Genomic DNA, 25493 nt, shown 5'->3' on the forward strand with positions numbered 1-25493 from the left:
TGCCTCCAACACATCAGCCATTAATGGGAGATTAGAGAAGGTCAGATCTATATGGGATACAGTTTTGTGGGATGCTGAAAAACATGAATAGAGTCTGGTTGCAGGGCGCTTCCACCTCCAAATCTCTTCCAGGCCTACTGCCTGAGCCCAAACGGAGAGATCTGTGCAATGATGCTTAGGTGGAGCAGGTCTGTCTAAGTCTGGGGACATAATAGCATTAAAGTCTCTCATAATTAAAATTTTCCCAGGGCAAAAAGGTGCAATCCTTTCCATAACCGTATATAATATTACAGGTGAGGAAGATGGAGGAATATACATATTGATGACAATATACCTGTGAGACCAGAGTGTAAACACAATAATAACAAATTTACCCTGTGGGTCCGTGCACACCTCTTCAATCACACAAGGTAAATTTTTATGTATAAGGATCGACACTCCCCTCGCATAAGTAGAGTATGTGGCATGTATAGCCCTCTGTATCCACGTTTTTTTCAATGTCAGGATTTTGCTGCCCATGAGATGGGTTTCTTGAAGAAGAATGAGTTGGGGGGAGTGAGATTTTAAGTACTGGAAAAGGAGAGCTTGCTTGAATTTTGATCCAAGACCTCTGACATTCCAGAAAAAGACAGTAAAGGAATCAGCAAGGGGATTAGCCAAGATAGAAGGTGGATAGAAGGTGAGAACCAACTAGGATGAGTGGGATAGCAAACCAGAAAGCAAACCAAGGACAGCAAAATCCTTGACATATTACACCATGTATTAGCAGCAGTTAGACTTATCCAACACCATACACCAAAAAAGAACAAACAGAAAAAAAATTTAGAAACATTTTTCAACCAACCCAGGCACGATGTGCCTTTCCTACTATGCCCCATCTCTCTTCCAAAACAAAGGGAGAAGGCTGGGGATAGTTTTACCACTAAACAAAAAGAAAACCTTAGAACTGTAGTGGCAACCTTAACTTGGTGCACTATACTGACACGCCAGTCCAGAATCAGAGGGTAAACCTCGGTCAGTCTCCTGTAACTGATGAGGCTCAAGTAACAAGTAGCCAGGAGTGCACTATAACCATCCACCAAAGTCCATCAACAGGGGACGTAGGTGAGAGTGGTAGTCTCCAGATCAATGAAAGGGAGGGGGGGGGGGGTCCCAGAAAATAGAGCGTCTGCCTTGTATGTGTGGGTGGCTATGTCTGCAGTTCAAGGCAAATAGTCCGGCTCTAATAGATTGCTTAATAACTCCATATGCAAGAAAGGCTGGAAAATGAAAATGAAAATAACAGGGGGGGCTGCAGGATTCCAGTATAGGTCAGGGAACATCTTTGCTTAAATAATAAATGAACAGCATGTCTGGAACACTTTCAAAACAGGAGAATTGTCAGCAGTATCCACATGTAAAAGAATATTTCAAATAAAGCATATTTGCCATATATGAATATCACTTACGACCATCCAGCCAGGATAACACTGCCTCTGGGTCAGTAAAGAAATGTGCCCGATCACCGTCGATCACACGAAGCTTGCTCGGATAGAGTAGGCTGAATTTCAGGCCTTGTTCCCGGAGGCGGCGTCTGGCTTCAGTAAAAGCGCGACGGCGTTGTATCTCAGGTGAATAATCGGGGAAAAGCATGATTTTTGCATTGTTGAAACGTAGGTCCTGCTTTTCCCTTGCAGCTGTGAGTATCTTGTCCCGGTCCCTGTAGTATAATAAACAGAGGAGAAAGGGTCTTGGAGAGGCTCCAGGAATCGGTGGAACTGGAGGCACCCTGTGTGCCCTCTCCACTACAAAGGTAGGAGGCATGGCAGGTAAATCTAGCAGGGAGATGAGGAAGGTTTCTGCAAATTCAGCAGGCCTGGTACCCTCCGCTCGTTCCGGAAGGCCTAGCACACGGATGTTATTTCTGCAAAGTCTATTTTCAGTGTCTATAGACTATTCTTGTAAGGCCTTGACCTGTAGTTGTAATGCGCGGAGGTCCCAGGAGTCTGATCTGGTGTCATCCTCTAGCTGGGAGATGCGGCCTTCAGCCTCTGTAAACTGGGACCTAAATTTGTCCATGTCATGTCTAATCAAGCTGACATTCGTGACCAGGTGATCAATTTTGACCATTACCGAGTCATTCCCTGCTTTTATGGTCGCCAATAGCTCCGCATGAGAGGCTGCCTGGGCGGCAGTTAGGTCAGAGGGGGTTTGTGTGCTTACAGACATCGTGACTGCTGGAAGCCTCGTGGGCAAGATGGCGGCCGACGACCGGGTGATTGCCGCGGAGGAAGAACGAAGCTTACCCAGAGACAGCGGAGGAGCCCTCGGGGTGCTGTGATTCCTCTTTGACCCCAGGGTGCCGGATTAAAGCCGAAAATGCAGAGTTTTTAGCACAGAAATAAGTGTCAGGATGAAGGTAAGAGCGGAGCTCAGCCTCAGCACGTCTTCTCCCTCTTAAATCTGGTCACGCCCCCTCAGTGTCCTGATATTTTAAAGTTATCATTTAAAAAAGAATCCACAAGGTTTGAATTTTTTTGTCTTACAGAAGGGTTTTCTGAAACATTCTTCTGGTTAATCAGTTCATACGTATTCTTCAGTTTATCTACCTCAGCTCCAGAAGGTTTTACCCACTTTACGACCAGGACATTTTTTGCTTTCTTTTGGTGCTATTTGATCACCACTGGGTTTTTTATTTTTTATATAATATATTTTATATATGTAATATATTTTTATTATATAAATGAAAAAATAACCAAAAATGTAAAAAAAAAAAACACTAAACAATATTTTTTTACTGTCTGCTATAAAACATATCCAATTAAAAAAAAAAATCTAATTTCTTCATGAATTTAGGCCAAAATGTATTCTGCTACATGTCTTTGGTAAAACAAATCCCAGAAAGTGTATATTGATTGGTTTGCATGAAAGTTATAGCATCTACAAACTATGGAATATATACTGGAATTTACATTTTTTATTTTTATAGTACGAATGGTGGTGATCAGCGACTCATAATGGGACTGCGCTAGTGAGGCGGAAAATCTGATACCAACTGCCACTGACATCACCATTGATACTAATACAGTGATCAGTGCTAATAATATACACGGTCACTGTACTAATGACACTGGGAAGGGGTTAACATCTCAGGTAATCAAATAGTTAATTGTGTGCCTAACAATGTGTAGCATGTGTAATGTGTGCTGATTTTCACTAAATACGCTTTGCAGAAATCAGTCCCTCTGCACAGAGATCTGTGTTGATTGTCAACACAGGGATTTGGGCTGTGATTGGACTGGGCCAGTCAGCAGGTCCTGGCCATGAATCACTGGCCAGGACCTGCTGACAGACTCCTGCTGTGTACAATCACAGTGTGTATCAGCAAGGTCGGAAGCTCCCCAAACCTGGAAACAGGCAGCGACCTACTAATACGTCCCTTTGCCTGTATGGGCAACCTGCCCACGGTACATTGCAGGCGGCTGGTCCGCAAGTGGTTATTAACCTTTCTTGACAGCTGTGTACACAGAAATTGTGGTCTTAGCTTAGTTAAATAAAACCATTGACTTCTTTTACTGAGCTTGTTAACATTTATTGCTGCAGATAACAATGCAAGAATAGCTATGCCACACTCTGTCATGCTAGTCTCCTTCCAGTATTCTCCAGGGAGCACGGCACAGAGGCTTTCATCCATCACATGTCATAAATCATAGACCAAACGTGCCATATACTGTGGTATTTATTAAAAAACAGACACGGTCTAATGCAGTAAGAGCCTAATACATGGGGGGAGGAATATGCCCTTCGGTGCCAACTTGACAGGGGCACCAGCGACCCCGGGAGCCAAATTGAGAGGTGGGGTGTAATGGGTGGTTGGATTGGACTGTAACTCATTGATCCAAACTGTATCCAGTGACAGGAAGCCAAGCTCACACTGTCATACACCACTAGCTGCTCTGTGTGAGCCTGCACCGCCATGCCACTGATCACAGGGGGGAGCTGGATCCGGACCCTGGACAGGGATTCAGCTTAGCACAGCTGCTCGGTGTGAGCCTGCAATGCTGCTGATCACAGGAGGTAGCCTGAATCCAGACACTGAACAGATATTCAGACTGCCTTGCTACCTTAAAGAGATCAAGCCAGGACCCAGCGGGAGAGAGTCTGAATCAGACTTGAAGAAGGGATCCAGTAATACCTAGGAGGGAGTCAATCTTGAAGGAATCCATGCTGCCCATGGAGATTAGCTCTTCAGCTAATCAGGTGGTGGCACCTACAGGACCGTAAAGGGGACACCCCGGTGTGTCACTTCCAGCCCAGACAGGCATATGGACCGAGCACTGAGCACAGATTGTACTTTTGGTACAGCCTGGGGGCTGTCCACTGAGCACCAGAACCCCCCTGTCCCCTTACTAAGCACTGGGGCCCCTGTTTCCCCCCACTAAGCACCAAGACCTCCCCCCCACTGAGCGCCAGGTCCTCCCATCTCCCCCTACTGAGCACCAAGACCTCCAATCTCCCCCAGTGATCACCAGGACCCCATTTCCCTGACTTAGCACCAAGACCCCCCATCTCCCCCCACTGGGCACCAGGACCCCTATCTCCTCGACTGAGCACCAGGACCCCCCATTTTCCCCCACCGAGCACCAGAACCCCCATCTCCCTGCCTGAGCACCAGGACCCCCCATTTCCCCCACTGAGCACCAAAAATCCCCATCATTGAGCACCAGGACCCCCATCTCCCCCAATTGAGCACCAGGACCCCCATCTCCTCCGACTGAGCACCAGGACCCTTCAACTCCCTGACTGAGCACCAAAACACCCTATCTCCCTCGACTAAGCACCAGGACCCCCCATCTCCCTCCACTTAGCACCTAGACCCCCATCTCCACCGACTGCAAACCAGTACCCTCCTTCTCCCCCGACTGAGCACCAGGACCCCCCCCCCCCAAATGAGCACCAGTACCCTCCGTGACAGACCTAGCCAGGACAGAGGCTTTTGGAGGGGACTGAATGTTCTTGCTTACCGATCATGGGCCCTGGAATTTGGGGGAAGGTGCTCTTTGTGAGCTATATGCCTGGGGACCCTTGAGGTGGATTCAGGTCCATATCCCCCCAAGACACACAGACTCTGGGAACCCTGTATATGCCATATTAGAAATAGGGACTGATTCATACTGTTGAGACACATACTGTTAGATGCTAATGTCATCAACACCAGCCACCTGTCTGTCTGTTGTCTTCTATAATGTAAATGAGTCTAGTCTGGCTTGCCACCGCTTCTAAGAATCTTTCACCCATTGTTGTTTGTGCTAATTAACCCTGCAATTGTATGAAGGAGTCCTGGTTTGAGATGTATAATAATGTGTAGTGTAGTTACGGAGTCACATCGGCTGCTTTAAGAGATTAGTTAATTAGCTCATGTTAATTAGGTTTCTGGTTACAGGTGTATTGTTAGAGTAATATGAGCAGGAGGGGGGACCTCCTTTTCTTCTGTATATAAGACTTGTATTTTGGTTCTAATAAAGAGTCCATGTTCAGCAACTAAACAAGTATCATCTTGTTTTGAGCTTGTGAGCGGTTGGAATAACTGATATCTATATTCAGACTGGGAGGAAGTGGCATATGACAAAAGCACTCAAGCGGAGTGTGGGACGTTCCGTTACACCCTCCATCTCCCCTAACTGAGCACCAAGACACCCCATCTCCCCCCACTGAGCACCAGTACCCCCCATTTTTACCCACTGAGTACCAGGACCCCCACTTCTCCCAACTGAACACCAGCACCCACCACCTCCCCCGACTGAGCACTAGTACTCTCCATCTCGCTTGATTGAGCACCAGTACTCTCCATCTCTTCCGACTGAGCACCAGGACCCTTCATCTCTCCTAACTGAACATCAGTACCCCCCATCTCCCCCAACTGAACACCAGGACCCCCCCCCATCTCCCCCGAATGAACACCAGGACCACTCATCTTCCCTGACTCAGCACCAGGACCCCCATCTCCTCCCACTGAGCACCATTACCCCCATCTTCCCCAACTGAACACCGGTACCCCCCATCTCCCCTGACTGAGCACCGGGGGGGGTGCCAAACTTAGTCTTTGCCCTGGGACACTGACTGGTGACCGTACAAAAAAAAGTTTCTCAATTTTTTTTTTAACACTGTGACCAGAGCAATATAATGTTACCATAGTAACCATACCATGGTTTTTTTTTTTACACACATGATTGCTTATAGCAGTAAATTACATTGCTATAAGTAAGCATTTTTACTAAATTAAACTGATTCATTCAGGTTGGTTTTGTTTTGATTAGCTGTGATTAGTTAAAGCTAATCAAATGGTACAGATGGGCTGTAATTGGCCATGTCTGTACCATATGATCACACTGACCAATCGCAGCTAGCAACACTATTTTATTGTACACCATGGATGGCATGAAAGGAAACCATCCATTGTTTACAACTGTCATGTGACCTGCTGTGATTGGCCACATGGAACCAGCAGCAAGCCGGTACACTGATCAGGCATCAGCTGTGCTCGGTGGACACAGCCGGTGACAGCACTCAGAACAGTAAAGCCACCGTCCGGCCGTCATTATGCTATAGACTGGGCAGGAAGGTGTTAAGGACACCCTGCCTTCAGATCATTTATCATAATCTTGAAAAATTATCATTTTAAAATTATAATTTTCCAAAAAAATAAAAATGTGCATTTAATGTACTGTATTTACTGCCAGTTCACACTGGACTGTGTTCTATGTGCATTTCCCATATCACTTTCAAAACACACTGTCTGCAATCTGCAGCGGGTGTCAGTGCACAGTTAACGTCACCACAAACACAGATAGCAAAGGCAGTGCGTTAGCCTGCACTAGATCACACGGTACCAAAGTGCCATGCAATACAGTTGGTGTGTTTTAAATAATAGTGAATGCACTGCTTTTCTTGCAATGCAGTGCGATTTCAGACCATTCAAATGATGTGCTAAAAACGCACTGCCCTCAAATTGCAAAGGAATTGCACAGAAATGCAAGCATGTTCCTGTGTGATTCCTGGTGTGAACCGGCCCTTAATGCATGTTATTTAACCGAAAATTCCTGAGTCTTCTGCTGGGTGCTGCCAGTTTGGATATGATGTCAGCAGCACCAACAAACACAGAACTGTTAGGGTCGGTTCACACTAGGACGACTTGTCAGGTGACCTAGCCGCCTGACAAGTAGCGTCCCGTTCTGTACAATGGAACCGTTCTAATCAGAGCGACGCAAGTCGCTCCGACTTAGAAAAAGGTTCCTGTACTACTTTGGGGGCGACTTGAGGCGACTTGCATAGACTTCTATATAGAAGTCGTTTTGCAAGTCGCCGCCCCTGTCGTGTCCAGGTCGCCTGAGGCAGTCGCGCTGCAAGTCGCGCTGCCTCAGTGTGAATCGGGGCTTACTGAAGTTATATTCTATATTCTTCCACTTTTTGCCTCCCCTGCCAGCTACATAAAAGTTTATGCAGGAAGGTGAGGGAAGGGGCAGAGGATGGGCCACCACAGAGAACACGTAGACACTTCCAGAAAAGGAGAGGACTATGACAAGCAATGACTCAGATTTTCTAGCCAGTTTAAAGGCTCATCGTATATGAATAAAAATCATTTGTGGAAAGGAAAAACATTGCAAGATAAATCTCACTTTTTATAAAAAATCTTGATGTTACAAATGTAACAAACAAAAAATATTTCTAATAGGATTATTTCATGTGATTGGCTTCGCCATCTAGTGGCCATAATGTAGTATGTTTCCTGGTATTTCAAGAAAAATACCATACTATGGCCACAATATGCCGTTGATGATTACAGGAAATTAGCATTTTTTTCAAGCATTTTTAGCTCAAACAGCAGTTCCGCTCCCCTTTTCTAGCATCACTCCACACCTAAAGCTGGCTACACACTATGCATTTTTTATATCATTTTCTTGTACAAATTTCCTTTAGATTTACCAAAACCATATAATATGAGGTCCAACCTAAACATTTTCAAATTGTATGCAATCAGGCAGGCCCTTGCACTAGATAGTTTAACCACTTGCCGACCGCCTCACGCATATATACGTGAGCAGAGCGGCACGGGCAGGCAAAATCACGTACCTGGTACGTGATTGCCTTCCCGCGGGCGGGGGGTCCGATCGGACCCCCCCCCGGTGCCATCGGCGGTCGGCGTTTGGCTGGGAGAGTTGAGAGACGAGGGGGAGACCATCCGATCGTGGCCCCCCCCTCGCGATCGCTCCCAGCCAATGAGAAACATCCCCTGCCTCTGTATAGTACACAGAGGCAGAGGATGTGATGTCATCTCTCCTCGGCTGGCCAGTTTCCGTTCCAGCACCGAGGAGAGAAGACATGTAAGTGCACCAACACACACACAACACAGTAGAACATGCCAGGCACACTAAACACCCCCGATCCCCCCCCCGATCGCCCCCCGATCCCCCCCCAATCACCCCCCCCCCTGTCACAAACTGACAGCAAGCAGGTTTTTTTGTTTTGTTTTGTTTTTTTCCTGATTACTGCATGGTGTCAGTTTGTGACAGTTAGCAGTGGTAGGACAGTTAGTATTAGCCCCCTGTAGGTCTAGGGTACCCCCCTAACCCCCCCTAATAAAGTTTTAACCCCTTGATCACCCCCTGTCACCAGTGTCGCTAAGCGATCATTTTTCTGATCGCTGTATTAGTGTCGCTGGTGACGCTAGTCAGGGACGTAAATATTTAGGTTCGCTGTCAGCGTTTTATAGCGACAGGGACCCCCATATACTACCTAATAAATGTTTTAACCCCTTGATTGCCCCCTAGTTAACCCTTTCACCACTGATCACCGTATAACTGTTACGGGTGACGCTGGTTAGTTTGTTTATTTTTTTTAGTGTCAGGGCACCCGCCGTTTATTACTGAATAAAGGTTTAGCCCCCTGATCGCCCGGCGGTGATATGCGTCGCCCCAGGCAGCGTCAGATTAGCGCCAGTACCGCGAACACCTACGCACGCACCGTACACGCACCGTACACCTCCCTTAGTGGTATAGTATCTGAACACATCAATATCTGATCCGATCAGATCTATACTAGCGTCCCCAGCAGTTTAGGGTTCCCAAAAACGCAGTGTTAGCGGGATCAGCCCAGATACCTGCTAGCACCTGCGTTTTGCCCCTCCGCCCAGCCCACCCAAGTGCAGTATCGATCGATCACTGTCACTTACAAAACACTAAACGCATAACTGCAGCGTTCACAGAGTCAGGCCTGATCCCTGCGATCGCTAACAGTTTTTTTGGTAGCATTTTGGTGAACTGGCAAGCACCAGCCCCAAGCAGCGTCAGATTAGCGCCAGTACCACTAACACCCACGCACGCACCGTACACCTCCCTTAGTGGTATAGTATCTGATCGGATCAATATCTGATCCGATCAGATCTATACTAGCATCCCCAGCAGTTTAGGGTTCCCAAAAACGCAGTGTTAGTGGGATCAGCCCAGATACCTGCTAGCACCTGCGTTTTGCCCCTCCGCCCGGCCCAGCCCAGCCCACCCAAGTGCAGTATCGATCGATCACTGTCACTTTTTTTTGTAGCGTTTTGGTGAACTGGCAAGCGCCAGCGGCCTAGTACACCCCAGTCGTAGTCATACCAGCACTGCAGTAACACTTGGTGACGTGGCGAGTCCCATAAGTGCAGTTCAAGCTGGTGAGGTGGCAAGCACAAGTAGTGTCCCGCTGCCACCAAGAAGAAGACAAACACAGGCCCGTCGTGCCCATAATGCCCTTCCTGCTGCATTCGCCAATCCTAATTGGGAACCCACCACTTCTGCAGCGCCCGTATTTCCCCCATTCACATCCCCAACCAAATGCAGTCGGCTGCATGAGAGGCATTTATATGTCCTCCCGAGTACCCCTACCCAATGAACCCCCCCAAAAAAGATGTGTCTGCAGCAAGCGCGTATATAGACGTGACACCCGCTATTATTGTCCCTCCTGTCCTGATAATCCTGGTCTTTGCATTGGTGAATGTTTTGAACGCTACCATTCACTAGTTGAGTATTAGCGTAGGGTACAGCATTGCACAGACTAGGCACACTTTCACAGGGTCTCCCAAGATGCCATCGCATTTTGAGAGACCCGAACCTGGAACCGGTTACAGTTATAAAAGTTACAGTTACAAAAAAAAAGTGTAAAAAAAAAAAAAAAACACAAACAAAAATAAAAAAAAATAGTTGTCGTTTTATTGTTCTCTCTCTCTCTATTCTCTCTCTGGTGTTCTGCTCTTTTTTACTGTATTCTATTCTGCAATGTTTTATTGTTATTATGTTTTATCATGTTTGCTTTTCAGGTATGCAATTTTTTATACTTTACCGTTTACTGTGCTTTATTGTTAACCATTTTTTTGTCTTCAGGTACGCCATTCACGACTTTGAGTGGTTATACCAGAATGATGCCTGCAGGTTTAGGTATCATCTTGGTATCATTCTTTTCAGCCAGCGGTCGGCTTTCATGTAAAAGCAATCCTCGTGGCTAATTAGCCCCCCCCCCCCCCCCCCCCACCGTCTTCCGTGTTTTTCTCTGGCTCTCCTGTCTCAACAGGGAACCTGAGAATGCAGCCGGTGATTCAGCCAGCTGACCATAGAGCTGATCAGAGACCAGAGTGGCTCCAAACATCTCTATGGCCTAAGAAACCGGAAGCTACGAGCATTTTAGGACTTAGATTTCGCCGGATGTAAACAGCGCCATTGGGAAATTGGGAAAGCATTTTATCACACCAATCTTGGTGTGGTCAGATGCTTTGAGGGCAGAGGAGAAATCTAGGGTCTAATAGACCCCAATTTTTTCAAAAAAGAGTACCTGTCACTACCTATTGCTATCATAGGGGATATTTACATTCCCTGAGATAACAATAAAAATGATTTAAAAAAAAATATGAAAGGAACAGTTTAAAAATAAGATAAAAAAGCAAAAAAATAATAAAGGAAAAAAAAAAAAAAAAAAAAAAAGCACCCCTGTCCCCCCTGCTCTCGCGCTAAGGCGAACGCAAGCGTCGGTCTGGCGTCAAATGTAAACAGCAATTGCACCATGCATGTGAGGTATCACCGCGAAGGTCAGATCGAGGGCAGTAATTTTAGCAGTAGACCTCCTCTGTAAATCTAAAGTGGTAACCTGTAAAGGCTTTTAAAGGCTTTTAAAAATGTATTAATTTTGTTGCCACTGCACGTTTGTGCGCAATTGTAAAGCATGTCATGTTTGGTATCCATGTACTCGGCCTAAGATCATCTTTTTTATTTCATCAAACATTTGGGCAATATAGTGTGTTTTAGTGCATTAAAATTTAAAAAAGTGTGTTTTTTCCACAAAAAATGCGTTTGAAAAATCGCTGCGCAATTACTGTGTGAAAAAAAAAAATGAAACACCCACCATTTTAATCTGTAGGGCATTTGCTTTAAAATAATATATAATGTTTGGGGGTTCAAAGTAATTTTCTTGCAAAAAAAAATAATTTTTTCATGTAATCAAAAAGTGTCAGAAAGGGCTTTGTCTTCAAGTGGTTAGAAGAGTGGATAATGTGGGCCATAAGCTTCTAAATGTTGTGCATAAAATGCCAGGACAGTTCAAACCCCCCCAAATGACCCCATTTTGGAAAGTAGACACCCCAAGCTATTTGCTGAGAGGCATGTCGAGTCCATGGAATATTTTATATTGTGACACAAGTTGCGGGAAAGAGACAAATTTTTTTTTTTTTTTTTTTTTTTTTGCACAAAGTTGTCACTAAATGTTATATTGCTCAAACACGCCATGGGGATTTGTGAAATTACACCCCAAAATAAATTCTGTTGCTTCTCCTGAGTACGGGGATACCACATGTGTGGGACTTTTTGGGAGCCTAGCCGCGTACGGGACCCCGAAAACCAAGCACCGCCTTCAGGCTTTCTAAGGCCGTAAATTTTTGATTTCACTCTTCACTGCCTATCACAGTTTCGGAGGCCATGGAAAGCCCAGGTGGCACAAAACCCCCCCAAATGACCCCATTTTGGAAAGTAGACACCCCAAGCTATTTGCTGAGAGGTATAGTGAGTATTTTGCAGACCTCACTTTTTGTCACAAGGTTTTGAAAATTGAAAAAAGAAAAAAAAAAAACATTTTTTTCTGGTCTTTCTTCATTTTCAAAAACAAATGAGAGCTGCAAAATACTCACCATGCCTCTCAGCAAATAGCTTGGGGTGTCTACTTTCCAAAATGGGGTCATTTGGGGGGGGGTTGTGCCATCTTGGCATTTTATGGCCTTCAAAACTGTGATAGGTAGTGAGGAGTGAAATCAAAAATGTATGCCCTTAGAAATCCTGAAGGTGGTGCTGGGTTTTCGGGGCCCCGTACGCGGCTAGGCTCCCAAAAAGTGCCACACATGTGGTATCCCCGTACTCAGGAGAAGCAGCTGAATGTATTTTGGGGTGTAATTCCACATATGCCCATGGCCTATGTGAGCAATATATCATTTAGTGACAACTTTTTGTAAATTTTTTTTTTTTTTTTTTTTTTTTGTCATTATTCAATCACTTGGGACAAAAAAAATAAATATTCAATGGGTTCAACATGCCTCTCAGCAATTTCCTTGGGGTGTCTACTTTCCAAAATGGGGTCATTTGGGGGGGGTTTGTACTGCCCTGCCATTTTAGCACCTCAAGAAATGACATAGGCAGTCATAAACTAAAAGCTGTGTAAATTCCAGAAAATGTACCCTAGTTTGTAGACGCTATAACTTTTGCGCAAACCAATAAATATACGCTTATTGACATTTTTTTTACCAAAGACATGTGGCCGAATACATTTTGGCCTAAATGTATGACTAAAATTTAGTTTATTGGATTTTTTTTATAACAAAAAGTAGAAAATATCATTTTTTTTCAAAATTTTCAGTCTTTTTCCGTTTATAGCGCAAAAAATAAAAACGGCAGAGGTGATCAAATACCATCAAAAGAAAGCTCTATTTGTGGGAAGAAAAGGACGCAAATTTCGTTTGGGTAGAGCATTGCATGACCGCGCAATTAGCAGTTAAAGCGACGCAGTGCCGAATTGTAAAAAGTGCTCTGGTCAGGAAGGGGGTAAATCCTTCCGGGGCTGAAGTGGTTAAGGTAAAAGGTAAAAGGAAATTAAACAAAAATTGCATAATGTGTATCCAGCTTAACATGGCCACAGCAAAAACACCAAAAAAAGCCTGAAAAACGACTATAGTATTTTCAAATCTGCTCAAAAGAAAAAAAAAAAGAGCGCATTAAAAAAATGCTTGAAAAAACACCTGAAAATGCTCAGGTCAAGTGTGAATGTAGCCTAAAACCCAAAAGTAAACATTTATTATATTGCAAATGACCAATTCTTAGATGTGATGGCTGCATTTGTTTTCTTTTTTAGGCTTTCTTCTATTTTATCTGGTGATCCAGCCAGTAAGTCTGTTGTTTTTCAAGAGAACAAACTCTCTTGCAAATGTATCGGTTACACAGGAATGAGATAAACCATTTAACACTGAAAAGGTGCTTACAAGAATCAGCTTTTCTTTCTTTATGTAAAATTTTACCCCAAAATAGAAAAAAAACTGCTTATAAAGTGTTAGCTGGAGTATGACTTCAATTTGTTAGTGTCTAAATCTGCGAATACATCTAACACTCCCCCCCCCGACTGAAAAGGCTGCTGTCCAAATGTGCCCCATTTGCTCCTTCATCCAGTGGGGGCACTCTATCGCAGGAGGTGTGTTACTGGCCAGATCAGGTAAAAATGGGGGAAAAAAAAGCCACTGCCCCCCAAGATAAAAACCCAATGCACCCACCACATCTAATGATCGGTAAGTTGCAATAAATTGTATTTTTGGTTTTGAGTTTGAGTGCCAGTTCACACCAGCGCAATGCAGGAATCAGCGCGATTCCCGCATCGCATAGAACTTGCAGGCAGTTCACACTGCCCTATGCGAACCGCTGCGGGTGTCAATAGAAAGTTAATGACACCCCCAGATTGGTTCACATATCGCAGTGCGGACTGTAAATTCGGACAGGAATCAGGTGCGGACATAAAGGGTCCTGCATGATTTTGGTCTGAATGCGATGCAAATTCAGCCGTACAATCTGTATGATTGAATTTGCATCGCACAGACATCGCATGTGATCTGCACAGCAGTGCGGTGCGAATCACATGCAGTGTCTGACATCGCACAATTATGAACCGGCACTAATACCCCTTTAACTACTTCCCTGCCAGGCCCATTCTGACATTTCACTCCTACATGTATAAATCAGTATTATACTATATTTTTTCAGCAAAAACCCTAGAAAATAAAATGGTGGGTGTTGCAATTTTTTGTCACACAGTATTTGGGCAGTGTTTTTTTTTTTTAAACGAATAAAAAAAATAAAAAAACACTTTAAATAATTTTAATGCACACAAACACTACTGTATATAATACCTTTTTTGTTAAAATATAAAAGATGATGTTACACCGAGTAAATGGATACCTAACATGTCACGCTTTACAATTGTGTACACCCATGGAATGGCGCCAAATTACACCTTTACAGGTTACCAGTTTAGAGTTACATAGGTCTGAATCTAAAATGATTGCACTCGCTCTGATGTTCATAACCAAACGACAGAAGTGTGGTACAATCCCTGTTTATATATGTGTGTGTGGGACTTAGGAATGCGTTTGTGTTTGCACATAAGCTCAAGGGGGAGGGGACGATTTACATTTTTTTTTTTACGATTTGAAACTTTTATTTATACCGTCACTTTCATTTTTTTAAATCAACTTTATTGCTTTCACAAGGGATGAACAACATCCCTTGTGAAAGCATGGGCCGTGACAGGTGACTTTATGGAGAGGTCTGGGTTCTATTACTACTTGCGCTGCCCACTGAAGTGATCGAGTGACTGTTTAGCCACTCAAATCACTTCTGCCTAAAAGAGAATCGACTGCTGTAAGTTTTGATACCAGAATGATACCTGTAGCTGTAAGAGTCATCCATGTATAACCACTCCAACCCAAGTGGTACTACAATATATCTGAGCACCAAAAATGCTATTTCTTTTTTAATATTTAGAGCAAATTCCCCCATCCATCCACATCCCCATGCTTATTTTTTTTTTTTTGTTGAGAGATCACTTTGACAAGCGCCCCCCCTAGAATTTTTAGCATCTTCGGTAAGGGCAAATGATTCATGTAGCATTTATTTCCTAGAATCCATCTACCTTTAAGCTTAGGCATGCAGACGGTGTGCTTAGCTGAGAAAGCCCCTCCTCCAAATGAAAGAAAAAATACCCATGAAGACTCCTAGGATGTATGACAGTTAAACAAGTATATATAACATACCTTCCTAACTATTTACTAATGCTACTAGCATACAGTAAATATTAGTAATAGTTTGTGTTGATTGAGAGAGTAAAGTTCTGCTTTAAAAGTATAACAAAGGCTTTTTCTTTTTACTTGGATAGAGTGGTGACGGGTTAGAACCACTGACAGGTTTTATTGTTGTGTATACACAGAGGAATGCTCCAAAAGCAGAACATATAAAGTTCAGATTCAGTTTTATTCAGACTCCTACAGTGAGGGGAAAAATAAAAAGTTTTTTTATCCCTTGCTGATTTTGTATGTTTGCCCACTGACAAAGAAATGATCAGTTTATAATTTTAATGGTAGATTTATTTTAACAGTGCGAGACAGAATAACAAAAATATCCAGAAAAACGCATTTCAAAAAAGTTATAAATTGATTCGCATTTTAATGAGTGAAATAAGTATTTGACCCCTTCGCAAAACACGACTTAGTACTTGGTGGCAAAACCCTTGTTGGCAATCACAGAGGTCAGACCTTTCTTGTAGTTGGCCACCAGGTTTGCACACATCTCAGGAGGGATTTTGTCCCACCCCTCTTTGCAGATCCTCTCCAAGTCATTAAGGTTTCCAGGCTGACGTTTGGTAACTTTAATCAGCTCCCTCCACATATTTTCTATGGGATTAAGATCTGGAGACTGTCTAGGCCACTCCAGGACCTTAATGTGCTTTTTCTTGGCCACTCCTTTGTTGCCTTATGCACAATGTGTTTTGGGTCATTGTCATGTTGGAATACCCATCCACGACCCATTTTCAATGCCCTGGCTGTCTGAAGAAGGTTCTCACCCAAGATTTGAAAGTACATGGCCCTGTCCATCGTTCCTTTAATGCGGTGAAGTTGTCCTTTCTCCTTAGCAGAAAAACACCCCCAAAGCATGTTTCCACCTCCATGTTTGATGGTTGGGATGGTGTTCTTGGGGTCGTAGGAAGCATTCCTCCTCCAAACACGGCGGGTTGAGGTGATGCCAAAAAGAGCTTGATTTTGGGCTCATCTGACCTCAATTTCACCTAGATCTTCTCTGACCCATTCAGATGTTCATTAGCGAACTTCAGACTAGCCTGTACATGTGTTTTCTTGAGCAGGGGGGCCTTGCAAGCGCTGCAGGATTTCATCCTTTCACAGCGTAGTAGATTACCAATTGTTTTCTTGGTGACTATGGTCCCAGCTGTCTTAAGATCGAATAGATTCTCCCGTGTAGTTCTGGGCTGATTACTCACCATTCTCATGATCATTAAAACTCCATGAGGCGAGATCTTACGTGGAGCCCCAGACCAAGGAAGTTTGACGGTTATTTTGTGTTTCTTCCATTTGCAAAAAATCGCACCAACTGTTGTCACCCTCTCACCAACTTGATTGACAATGGTCTTGTAGCCCATTCCAGCCTTGTGTAGGTCTACAATCTTGTCCCAGGTCATCCTTGGACAGCTCTTTGGTCTTGGCCATGGTGGAGAGATTGGAATCTGATTGATTGCTTCTGTAGACAGGTGTCTTTTATACAGGTAACAAGATGAGATTAGGTGCATTCTCTTAAAGGAAGTGCTCCTAATCTCAGCTCGTTACCTGTATAGAAGACACCTGGGAGCCAGAAATCTTGCTGATTGATAAGGGATCAAATACTTACTTCACTCATTAAAATGCAAATCAATTTATAACTTTTTTGAAATGTGTTTTTCTGGATATTGTGTTATTGTTTTGTCTCTCACTGTTAAAATAAACCTACCATTAAAATATAGACTTGTCATGTCTTTGTCAGTGGGCAAACGTACAAAAATCAGCAGGGGATCAAATACTTTTTTCCCCTCACTGTATATTATAAAAGCCAATGCATTTGTGGGGTCAAAGGATCCCCCTTTCTCGGGAGCTGGCACTGGTCAACAGTGACTAAGGGACTAAAATTGGTGGGATTCTGATGGGTAATATTTATGATTGTTCCAGATGCCAGTTAGGTACACCCAGCCCCTACTCAAGCACAGAGCTTACATTTGGCCATCAGTCCTGAAAGAACTGCTTAAGTAGAATCATTCGCTTCATACTACTTAAAGTGTTACTAAAACCACAACAGTGAAATCAGTCCGTATATGCAGTAAAGCATGCTTGTTCTTCTCACTGTGGAACCTGAGGGGTTAATTCTCCACATTATGTAAAAAGGCTGTTTGATCCGGTCCTCTCTTATCCTCCCCTTCTTTTACTGCCCTCAATCCATCTGCAGATAGTACAGAGCCTTGGGGGCACTCTAAACATGCTCTGTTTGATGTGTGTTGCTAGAGTTTTTTTTGGGGGGGGGGGGGGTGAGGGTGCATGTGATCAGGCACAGGGCCGGGAATGAAAGCGGGCCAGTAAGCATACAAGATTTTTCTAATCTTCAAGTTTCAACCGGTCAGCTGCATTCCATCCACCTGCCGATTTGTTAGGCTGGCCATACACTATACAATTTTCTTGTTCAACTTTCCTTTAGATTTACCAAAACCACATAATATGAGGTCAAACCTAAACCCTTTCAATTTGTATGCAATCAGGCAGGCTCTTGCACTACATAGTTAAAGGTAAATCTAAAGGAATTTGAATAGGAAAATTGTATAGTGTATGGCCAGCCTTAGAGTTTGCTCAGTTGCACTGAATGTTGGGAGTTATAGAGCACAGCAAAGTGCTTCCAATGTACTTTTTCCTTCATAGGAGCCTGGCTGGTCATTTAGTGATGATGTAAGTGGCCACCAATTCGGCTGATTTCAGCAACAGAATTAGGTTAGGCAGACTATAGCAATATCTTAGCTTATATAGAAATAAATGTATTTATATCCCTGAATTAATAAGTGTGCTAGGCTCATTGCAAATATTGATTCTCAAAACAAGATGCAGTTCTTTAAAAGACATATTTACAGCATGCTTGCAGTGTTTGCTGGATAGCAATAGTAGAAGTACTAGTTATTACTTTAAATTTTTTTAATGCTTCTCTTTGAATTAGCAGTGCAGAAGTAAGTTCACACACTATACATTTAATCACGAAATGCAAAGTATCAGCAATGTACAATGTAAAATAACACGTCTACTTCTATACACCTAGAATTGTGTAAACCTCTGCACTTGTGGACAGATCCTCAGCAAGCTATTGGACGACACAACCTATGCTAAGAACTTGCATAATAAAGAGGACAACCAATCTGCAGGATATTAGATAATGTAATGCTGCAGAAGTGCATCCCTAAAGCTGCACAAACACGCTACATTTACAGTGTATAATGCAATGCATTTTAGCATGCCCCTTGGATAGTTATGTTTTAATTTTACATGAGTATGGGAACATGTGTGACAGAGGCATTTTTCATACTGAAGAATATGAGGGTCTTGCATAAATCTGAGGGCACACTGTAGCTTTATCTTGCACCTAAAATGACTCATGGAAACTTAGCGATTCATTATTAACAGAGGCAACTGTAGTCTCTCTACTGCGTAAGCTAAATAGCATATGCCCATAATTTATTTCACAGTGCTTCATTTTTATATCATTTACAGCCACATGCTACTGTATATCTTGCACCACCAGATATAACCTATTAAAAAAGATAAGTTCACCTTTCATAACATGTTACGCCCAAATTCAGAGTGTAACATGCTATGAATAGACCAACACACACACACAGATCTTCTCCTCGTGTCTGCTGCTACAATTCAAAAAAAAAGACACAGGCATGGTGTGGGTCTTCGCCCACCCAGCCATGTCACTCATTCAAAGTTCTCTGTGAATGGAAAACTACAAGGTACACCAGCCTTTGTTGCGGTCGGCTTGTAGTTTTCAATACACCACCACTGCGCTGTGAGCACTATGTTAGTTCATTGAGTCTTCCTGTCAGAATGTATCAGCTTCCTCATACGAGGTACAAGCAAGTCGATACATGCACAGACCTGCATGGGATCAGTGACCTGCTGATCGCTGATGCAATGCTTTACAAGCGTCCCAAAACAACAAGTAATAAATGCACATTTAAAAGTGCATTTTTTTTTTTTTGTCAAAAGGTGACCTTATTCTTTAATCTATAGTCTGTGTACTAGCATAACTAAGATCTTACCATAGCTTGTAACAGAGTGGCCAGACAATTTTAGCCAGGGAATGAGAAAGATGGCTCCATGGTCATTCCGACGACCTACAAATTATGAAAAGTTGTGTTTCTACCCCCCCAGTTTGGCCGTTATTAGTTAAAGTTGTGCTAAAGGATATACATTTTCTTTTTTACCTACAATAAAAAAAAGGTTTTATACTTACCAGCACTATGCAATGGTATTGCACAGAGCAGCCCCTTACCTCCTCTTCTGGGCTCTCGCACTAACACTCCTCCTCTTCCAAGAATGCCCCCCATATGAAGCTATGGGGGTAAACCTGCAAGCTCGCTCCCGAGCTGCATCAATAGACTCCCATAGCATGGTTTGGGCCCACCTCTCTGCTCACAGGATCTGATTGACACTGCATTAAGGTAAAACATTTTATGACTTTAAAACCACTTTAAAAGGTAGTTAACCACCCAACGGTTGCTAGCTATACCTGATATTGCTTGGAAATATCAGGTCAGGTATGGCAGGTAAATATTTGACTGGCAACATCTCCTTTAATTCACTAACGTTCCAAACATAAGAGAACCAACAGTAGGCATGGATATGTTTGATCATTTTGTACACTGGAAATAAAGAGCGGTTTGGTTCACTGATCATGTCTGGGCAACATTTCACCTGCACTGGCTTCAGTACAAAATTTAGAGGAAGATCTAAAAAAAAAAAAAAAAAAAAATGCATTCAATGTCCATGTCCAGAGAAGGATTACCATTTTCACCGAGAATTGCCCTGCGTTTCTGCAAATCCATGTTAAAAAAATAAATCAGTCTAACAGCTCTGTTCAAATTACCAGAAACGTGCAGAAATGTACAAGAGGCTAGTTTAAGTTTAATATGTTATGATCACGCATGCTTTAAATACTACTCAGTCTGTATGGATGCAGCTACTTGAGCAAAGTCTGATTTGTTCCTTGAAATCGCCTCTTTATCATCAGTGACATAAATTGATTAGCGCCAGGGTCCCCAGGTCTGCAGCATCGAGTTATCCAAGCAAGGGCACGAGATCATTGCCGAATCAATACAAATAAAAAATATTACTTTCCTCACAATATTAATACACTGAATAAAACACGCAGTGATGAAGGTTGTAGATCAAAATTTCAAGGAGGCACCAAGGTAGGAAATCGCACAAAGCTTTCACATTTCATCATCAAGACCATAATCCTCTTCTGGAAAGTCCCCAACAATGACAAACTGTGGTTTGACAAAAGCGCCATACTTTGGAGCACATTCGAAGTAACGCTTTCCTTCAACTCTGGACAAAAAGGAGAAGATATATGATCAGACAGAGACCATTTAAATTATACAATTATGAATGGAGATCTTGTTGGCACAACTCTTCCTCTAAAGCCTCGTACACACTAGTAGATTTTTTTCATTCAACCCAGCAGGGCTGAATGAAAAAAAAACCTGACAGCTCACAAGGAGCAGCTGTACCACTAACTATGCAATGTTAGTACAGCGATCTCCTCTGCTGTTCCATTGTGTTCTGACAGGGGGATGCCACCCACCAGAACACTCCGGTCAGCTCTCTTAGCCATTGGAGCAGGCCTTTTTCAGTCATGACCCTTTGACAGAAGCCGGCCGAACGACTCCAGTACACGAGGGCCGAATGTTGGCCGGTTTCTATTGAACGGCTGAGGCTGTCCAACATTCGACCTGTGTTTACTAGGCTTCAGGGTTAACTATTTGCTACGCACTGCAGAACACATTATAAACTATTAGTGGAGAGAAAATAGAAAAAGGGAGCCAGTGGCAGCTTATCATGGGGGAACAAGTGGTTGGATGGGTTTTTACCCTGTATGATTGCTTGTTCTCTTAACAAAGACTGACCAGAAGCTGCATCAGGGAAAATCCACTGTCACTCAATCTGGCCAAAAAAGCAAGATAGGAAGGATTCCGATATGTAGACTATTTACTGCTAGCCTGCCAAAAGTATAGTTGCTTAGCAGTTTTGAGTTTAAAACCCTAAAAAGTAGAACAACTCCCCCCCCATTTTGGATAGAGTAAAGGAAAGTTTATATGCTGTCAGGTTCTCCCCCCCCCCATCTGTGTCCCATGGGGGAGATTTTTCTTTACTTCCTGTCCCATAGCAAGAGGAAATCTCTGGTAGTCAGCATATTGGGCATACTGCACATCTCTAAATTACCATCTTTTTTATTTTTGCTGCAGGACCCTCAGGAGTTCCAAGAGATGGTGGATTCAGTTTGCAAATTTTTACTTTACTAAAAAGGCATAGTTAGACTTACCGATGATGGTATTTGTAAGAGCCTTTCAGGACAACCTTGGAGAGAGCGTAGCTCCACCTTCTTCACAGGAAACACATGTAGCCTTTAAATCCCTCCTCTTCCACCATGGCCTCAGTTATTGTGGTTTCTGACAAACTGGAAAACAAAGCACAGAAAACCACCAAACAACCATGATAGATACTTAAAACCACTTCTAAGCTAAAACAAAGGGAGGTAACGGTTGTCCTGAAAGGCTCTTAGAAATACCGTTACGTCCAACTATGCCTTTCTCAAATCACCTTTCAGGACAACCTTGGAGAGGATAACCGAGAAACTTACCCTAGGGTGGGACTACTGCCTGCAGTACTTTACTGCCGAAGTCTTGATCTGCGGCGGACAGTAAATCCAACCTATAGTGTCGGAAAAATGATGAATAGTTGGACCAAGTAGCAGCCTCGCAAATTTGTTCAGGCGTAGCACTGGCCCTTTCAGCCCAGGAAACTGCCGTAGATCTTGTGGAATGAGCAGCAATACCTGAAGCGGGTATTTCTCCTTCGGCTTTGTAGGCCTCTGATTGTCAATCTAAGCCATTTGCCCAGCATACTTTTTCTCTCCCTTGCGTGAGCCTGAAAAAACTACAAAGAGAGCATTCGATCTTCCAAATTCTTTGGTTACTGTAAGAAAGTGTACCAAACATCTCCTTACGTCCAGAGTGTGAAAAGTTTCTTCACCTGGATTAGTCGGAGTTGAAGAGAAAGTAGGCAGGATTAATTCTTGAGAGCGGTTGAAGAAACCTTGGGAAGAAACGCTGGGTCTGTTTGAAGGACCACTCTGCAAAAACTTTCAGGATAGGTTCTGTAACTGCCAGAGCCTGGAGCTCGCTGATTCTTCTTGCAGAGGTGATGGCCACCAGAAAAATTGTTTTGAGAACCAAATTCTGCAAAATTCTGTTCAAAACGGAGCTCCCGAGAGACCCTGCAAAACAATAGACAAATCCCAACTGGGAAAATCTTTAAGGGCCACTGGCCTATTTAGTGCGAGTGCCCTGAAAAACCTTGAAATTAAAACTTCTTTGGATAAAGTTCTTTCAAAATAAAATGGATAAAGCTGCCACCTAGGTCTTCAGGGTGCTGGCTGCGAGTCCCTTCTCCATTCCCTCATGGAGAAATTCAAGAGCCGATACTGAACTTTTAACCTGGAGGCCTTTAGAAGCACACCAGGAGTTACATTTTTTCCAGACCTTCATGTATATTCTCCGAGTGACTTCTTTTCTACTTGAAAGAAAGGTCTTTACTACTTTATCAGATAGTCCTTTTGCCTTCAAGAAGTCTTCCTCAGAAACCAAGCTGTTGTTAACTGAAGCTGGATGGTTCACTGACCCCTGCGTTAGAACATCTTTTCTGGACGGTAACTTCCATGGAGGTTCCGTGGCCAGATTTAATAGAGTCGCGAACCAAAGACTTTTTGGCCAGATGGGAGTGACCAGGATCAGATTGGTCTTTTCTTCTCTGAATTTCATTAGGACCAGTGGTATCAGAGGAAAGGGGGGAAAGGCATAGCACAGCTGGTAATGCCACGGATGGGCGAAGGCATCTATGCCTACTGCTTGATCTTCTCGGTGGAGAGAGAGGAATTTGCGTACTTTTGAGTTCTGTTGGTTGGCAAATAGACCTATTTGAGGTTGCCCCAAAGCTGTGGCGACCATCAGGAAAACTTCTTGGTTCAGGCTCCATTCCGCTTCCACCAGCCTCCTTCTGCTTAGAAGATCTGCTAGTAGATTGAGAACCTTTCAGGTGGACTGCTGATAATGAGGCCACGTTCTATTCCGCCCAGGTAAGTAATTGACTGGCCAACTCTAGGAGCCTTTTGCTCCTGGTTCCCCCTTGTTTCAGTATGTAGGCTACTGAAGTTGTATTGTCTGACAGAACCTGAACATGATGGCCCCTTACTACATGTTGAAAGGCTAGGAGACCAAGAAAAATTGCCTCCAGTTCCCGCCAGTTTGAGGATTTTTGGGCTTCTGACTTGGACCAGACCCTCTGAGAAGTCTAACTGTCCAGGTGGGCTCCCCAGCCCCAAGAACTCGCGTCCGTCGTTAGACGCTTGTGCAGAGGAAATACCCAAGAAAGGCCCTTTGTCAGGTTGGATGGATTTCTCCACCACCAGAGAGCCCTCTTTACCTTTAAGGAAAGCTTCATCTGTTTCTCTAGTGGCTCCTGGTAGGACCAACTGCATAGTATGTTTAATTGGAGGGGGTCTGGAATGCAATCTGGCCCACTGAATGGCAGGAATCGATGCCGTAAGAAGACCTAAGACCACCATTGCTGACCTGGCCGATACTGACAGGTTGTTCTGAACTTGTTTCACCGCTGATTGGATCTTCTCCCTTTTTCCTGCGGTAAAAAAGCCTTTTTGAAGCACCGAGTTTATGGTATAACCCAGAAACTTCATCTCCTGTGAGTGTTCCAGATTTGACTTTTCCAGATTTAGGAGCCACCCTAAATTCCTGAGGTGAGCCTGGGACACCTGGAGATTTGACAAGACTTGTTCATTGGAGTCTGTCAAGAACAACAGGTCGTCCCGATAGGGGACAACTGAAATCTCTCTCAATTTCAGAGGCTCCAGAGCTTCCGCCATTATTTTTGTGAAGATTCTGGGAGAGGATGAAAGTCCGAACGGCAGAGCTCTAAATTGGAGGAGCCAGACTGAGGTCCCCAGGTCCAGGCGTAGAAAGCATTGAGAAGCCCGATTTATCGGAACATGAATAAAAGGATTCCTTAGATCTAGGGATGCCATGAAACAGTCTGGAGTCAGCAATTTCGTAATTGAAAAAAATTGTGTCTATCCTAAAATGCTTGTACCAAATTGATTTGTTCAAGATCTTTAAGTTCAGAATCAATCGATACTTCCCCGAAGGCTTGTTCACCAGGAATATGAGAGTAGAAGCCCTTGCCCTCCTGACTTTTTGGAGCCTGGATAATCACTTCTTGCTGAATCAGATCCTGCAGCAGGCTCATAATTGCAGAAGCTTTGTCCCGATCTCTTGGTAGGGCTGTAACATAAAATTTGCTTGGGGGTGGCTCTGAGAATTCCAGCCTGTATCCCTGAGTTATGATGCTCTTCACGAACAGACTTGGAGATGTCTTGTCCCACTGTAGGTGAAAAGCCAACAATCTTCCCCCTACTGGGGTGAGATTGTCACTTACTTTTGGAGGGCTGGTCTGGGGGAGATCTGAAAAGAACTCCTCCTCTTCCCTTACCCCTTTGGGAGCCCCAACGGCTCTTACGGTCCTGCGCCTTTTTTTTTTTTATGGGGCTGTTGAACAGCACGAAAATTCTTTTTAAAATCGGCTGTTTCTTCTTGGCAGGGAAAGCCTTTTTCTTGTCAGCTGTCCTATCCAAGACCATTTCAAGGTCTGGACCAAAAAGCAGATCACCCAAGAAAGGTAAACTGCAGTTTAACCTTGGAAGCTATGTCACCAGACCAGGTTTTCAGCCAGACCGCACGTCTGGCTGAGTTCACCTGTGCTGATGACCTTGCTGCCAACTTGACTGATTCAGCAGATGCATCAGCCATATACTTAACTGCTTTTAATATTAAAAGAAAAGACTAACAGATCTTTTCGTGGCGTGCCCGCTTCAACGTGGCTTTTCAGCTTCTCCACCCAGCATTCCAGGTTCCTTGCCACAACCGTGGAAGCTGTGTTTGATGCTGACTGACGTAGAATCCCAAGCTTTTTTAAGGAGGGAGTCTGGCTTCTTATCCATCGCATCCTTTAGCACCCCCATGTCCTCAAAAGCAAG

The 25493-nt window shown here is 43.7% G+C and overlaps 1 protein-coding gene across 1 annotated transcript in view; it reads right to left on the reverse strand.

Moving 5' to 3' along the window:
* Positions 1–18283: 18283 nt before the first annotated feature.
* Positions 18284–25493, reverse strand: part of TBCB (tubulin folding cofactor B) — a 38613-nt gene continuing 31403 nt past the window's right edge. Inside the window, exon 6 of the mRNA XM_073599059.1 lies at positions 18284–20716. Coding sequence (XP_073455160.1) covers positions 20599–20716 — 118 coding nt within the window. The 3' untranslated portion in view covers positions 18284–20598. The remainder of the gene's footprint in view (positions 20717–25493) is intronic.

Source organism: Aquarana catesbeiana, linkage group LG09 (genome assembly GCF_042186555.1).
Source record: "Aquarana catesbeiana isolate 2022-GZ linkage group LG09, ASM4218655v1, whole genome shotgun sequence".
NCBI classification, from domain to species: Eukaryota; Metazoa; Chordata; class Amphibia; order Anura; family Ranidae; genus Aquarana; species Aquarana catesbeiana.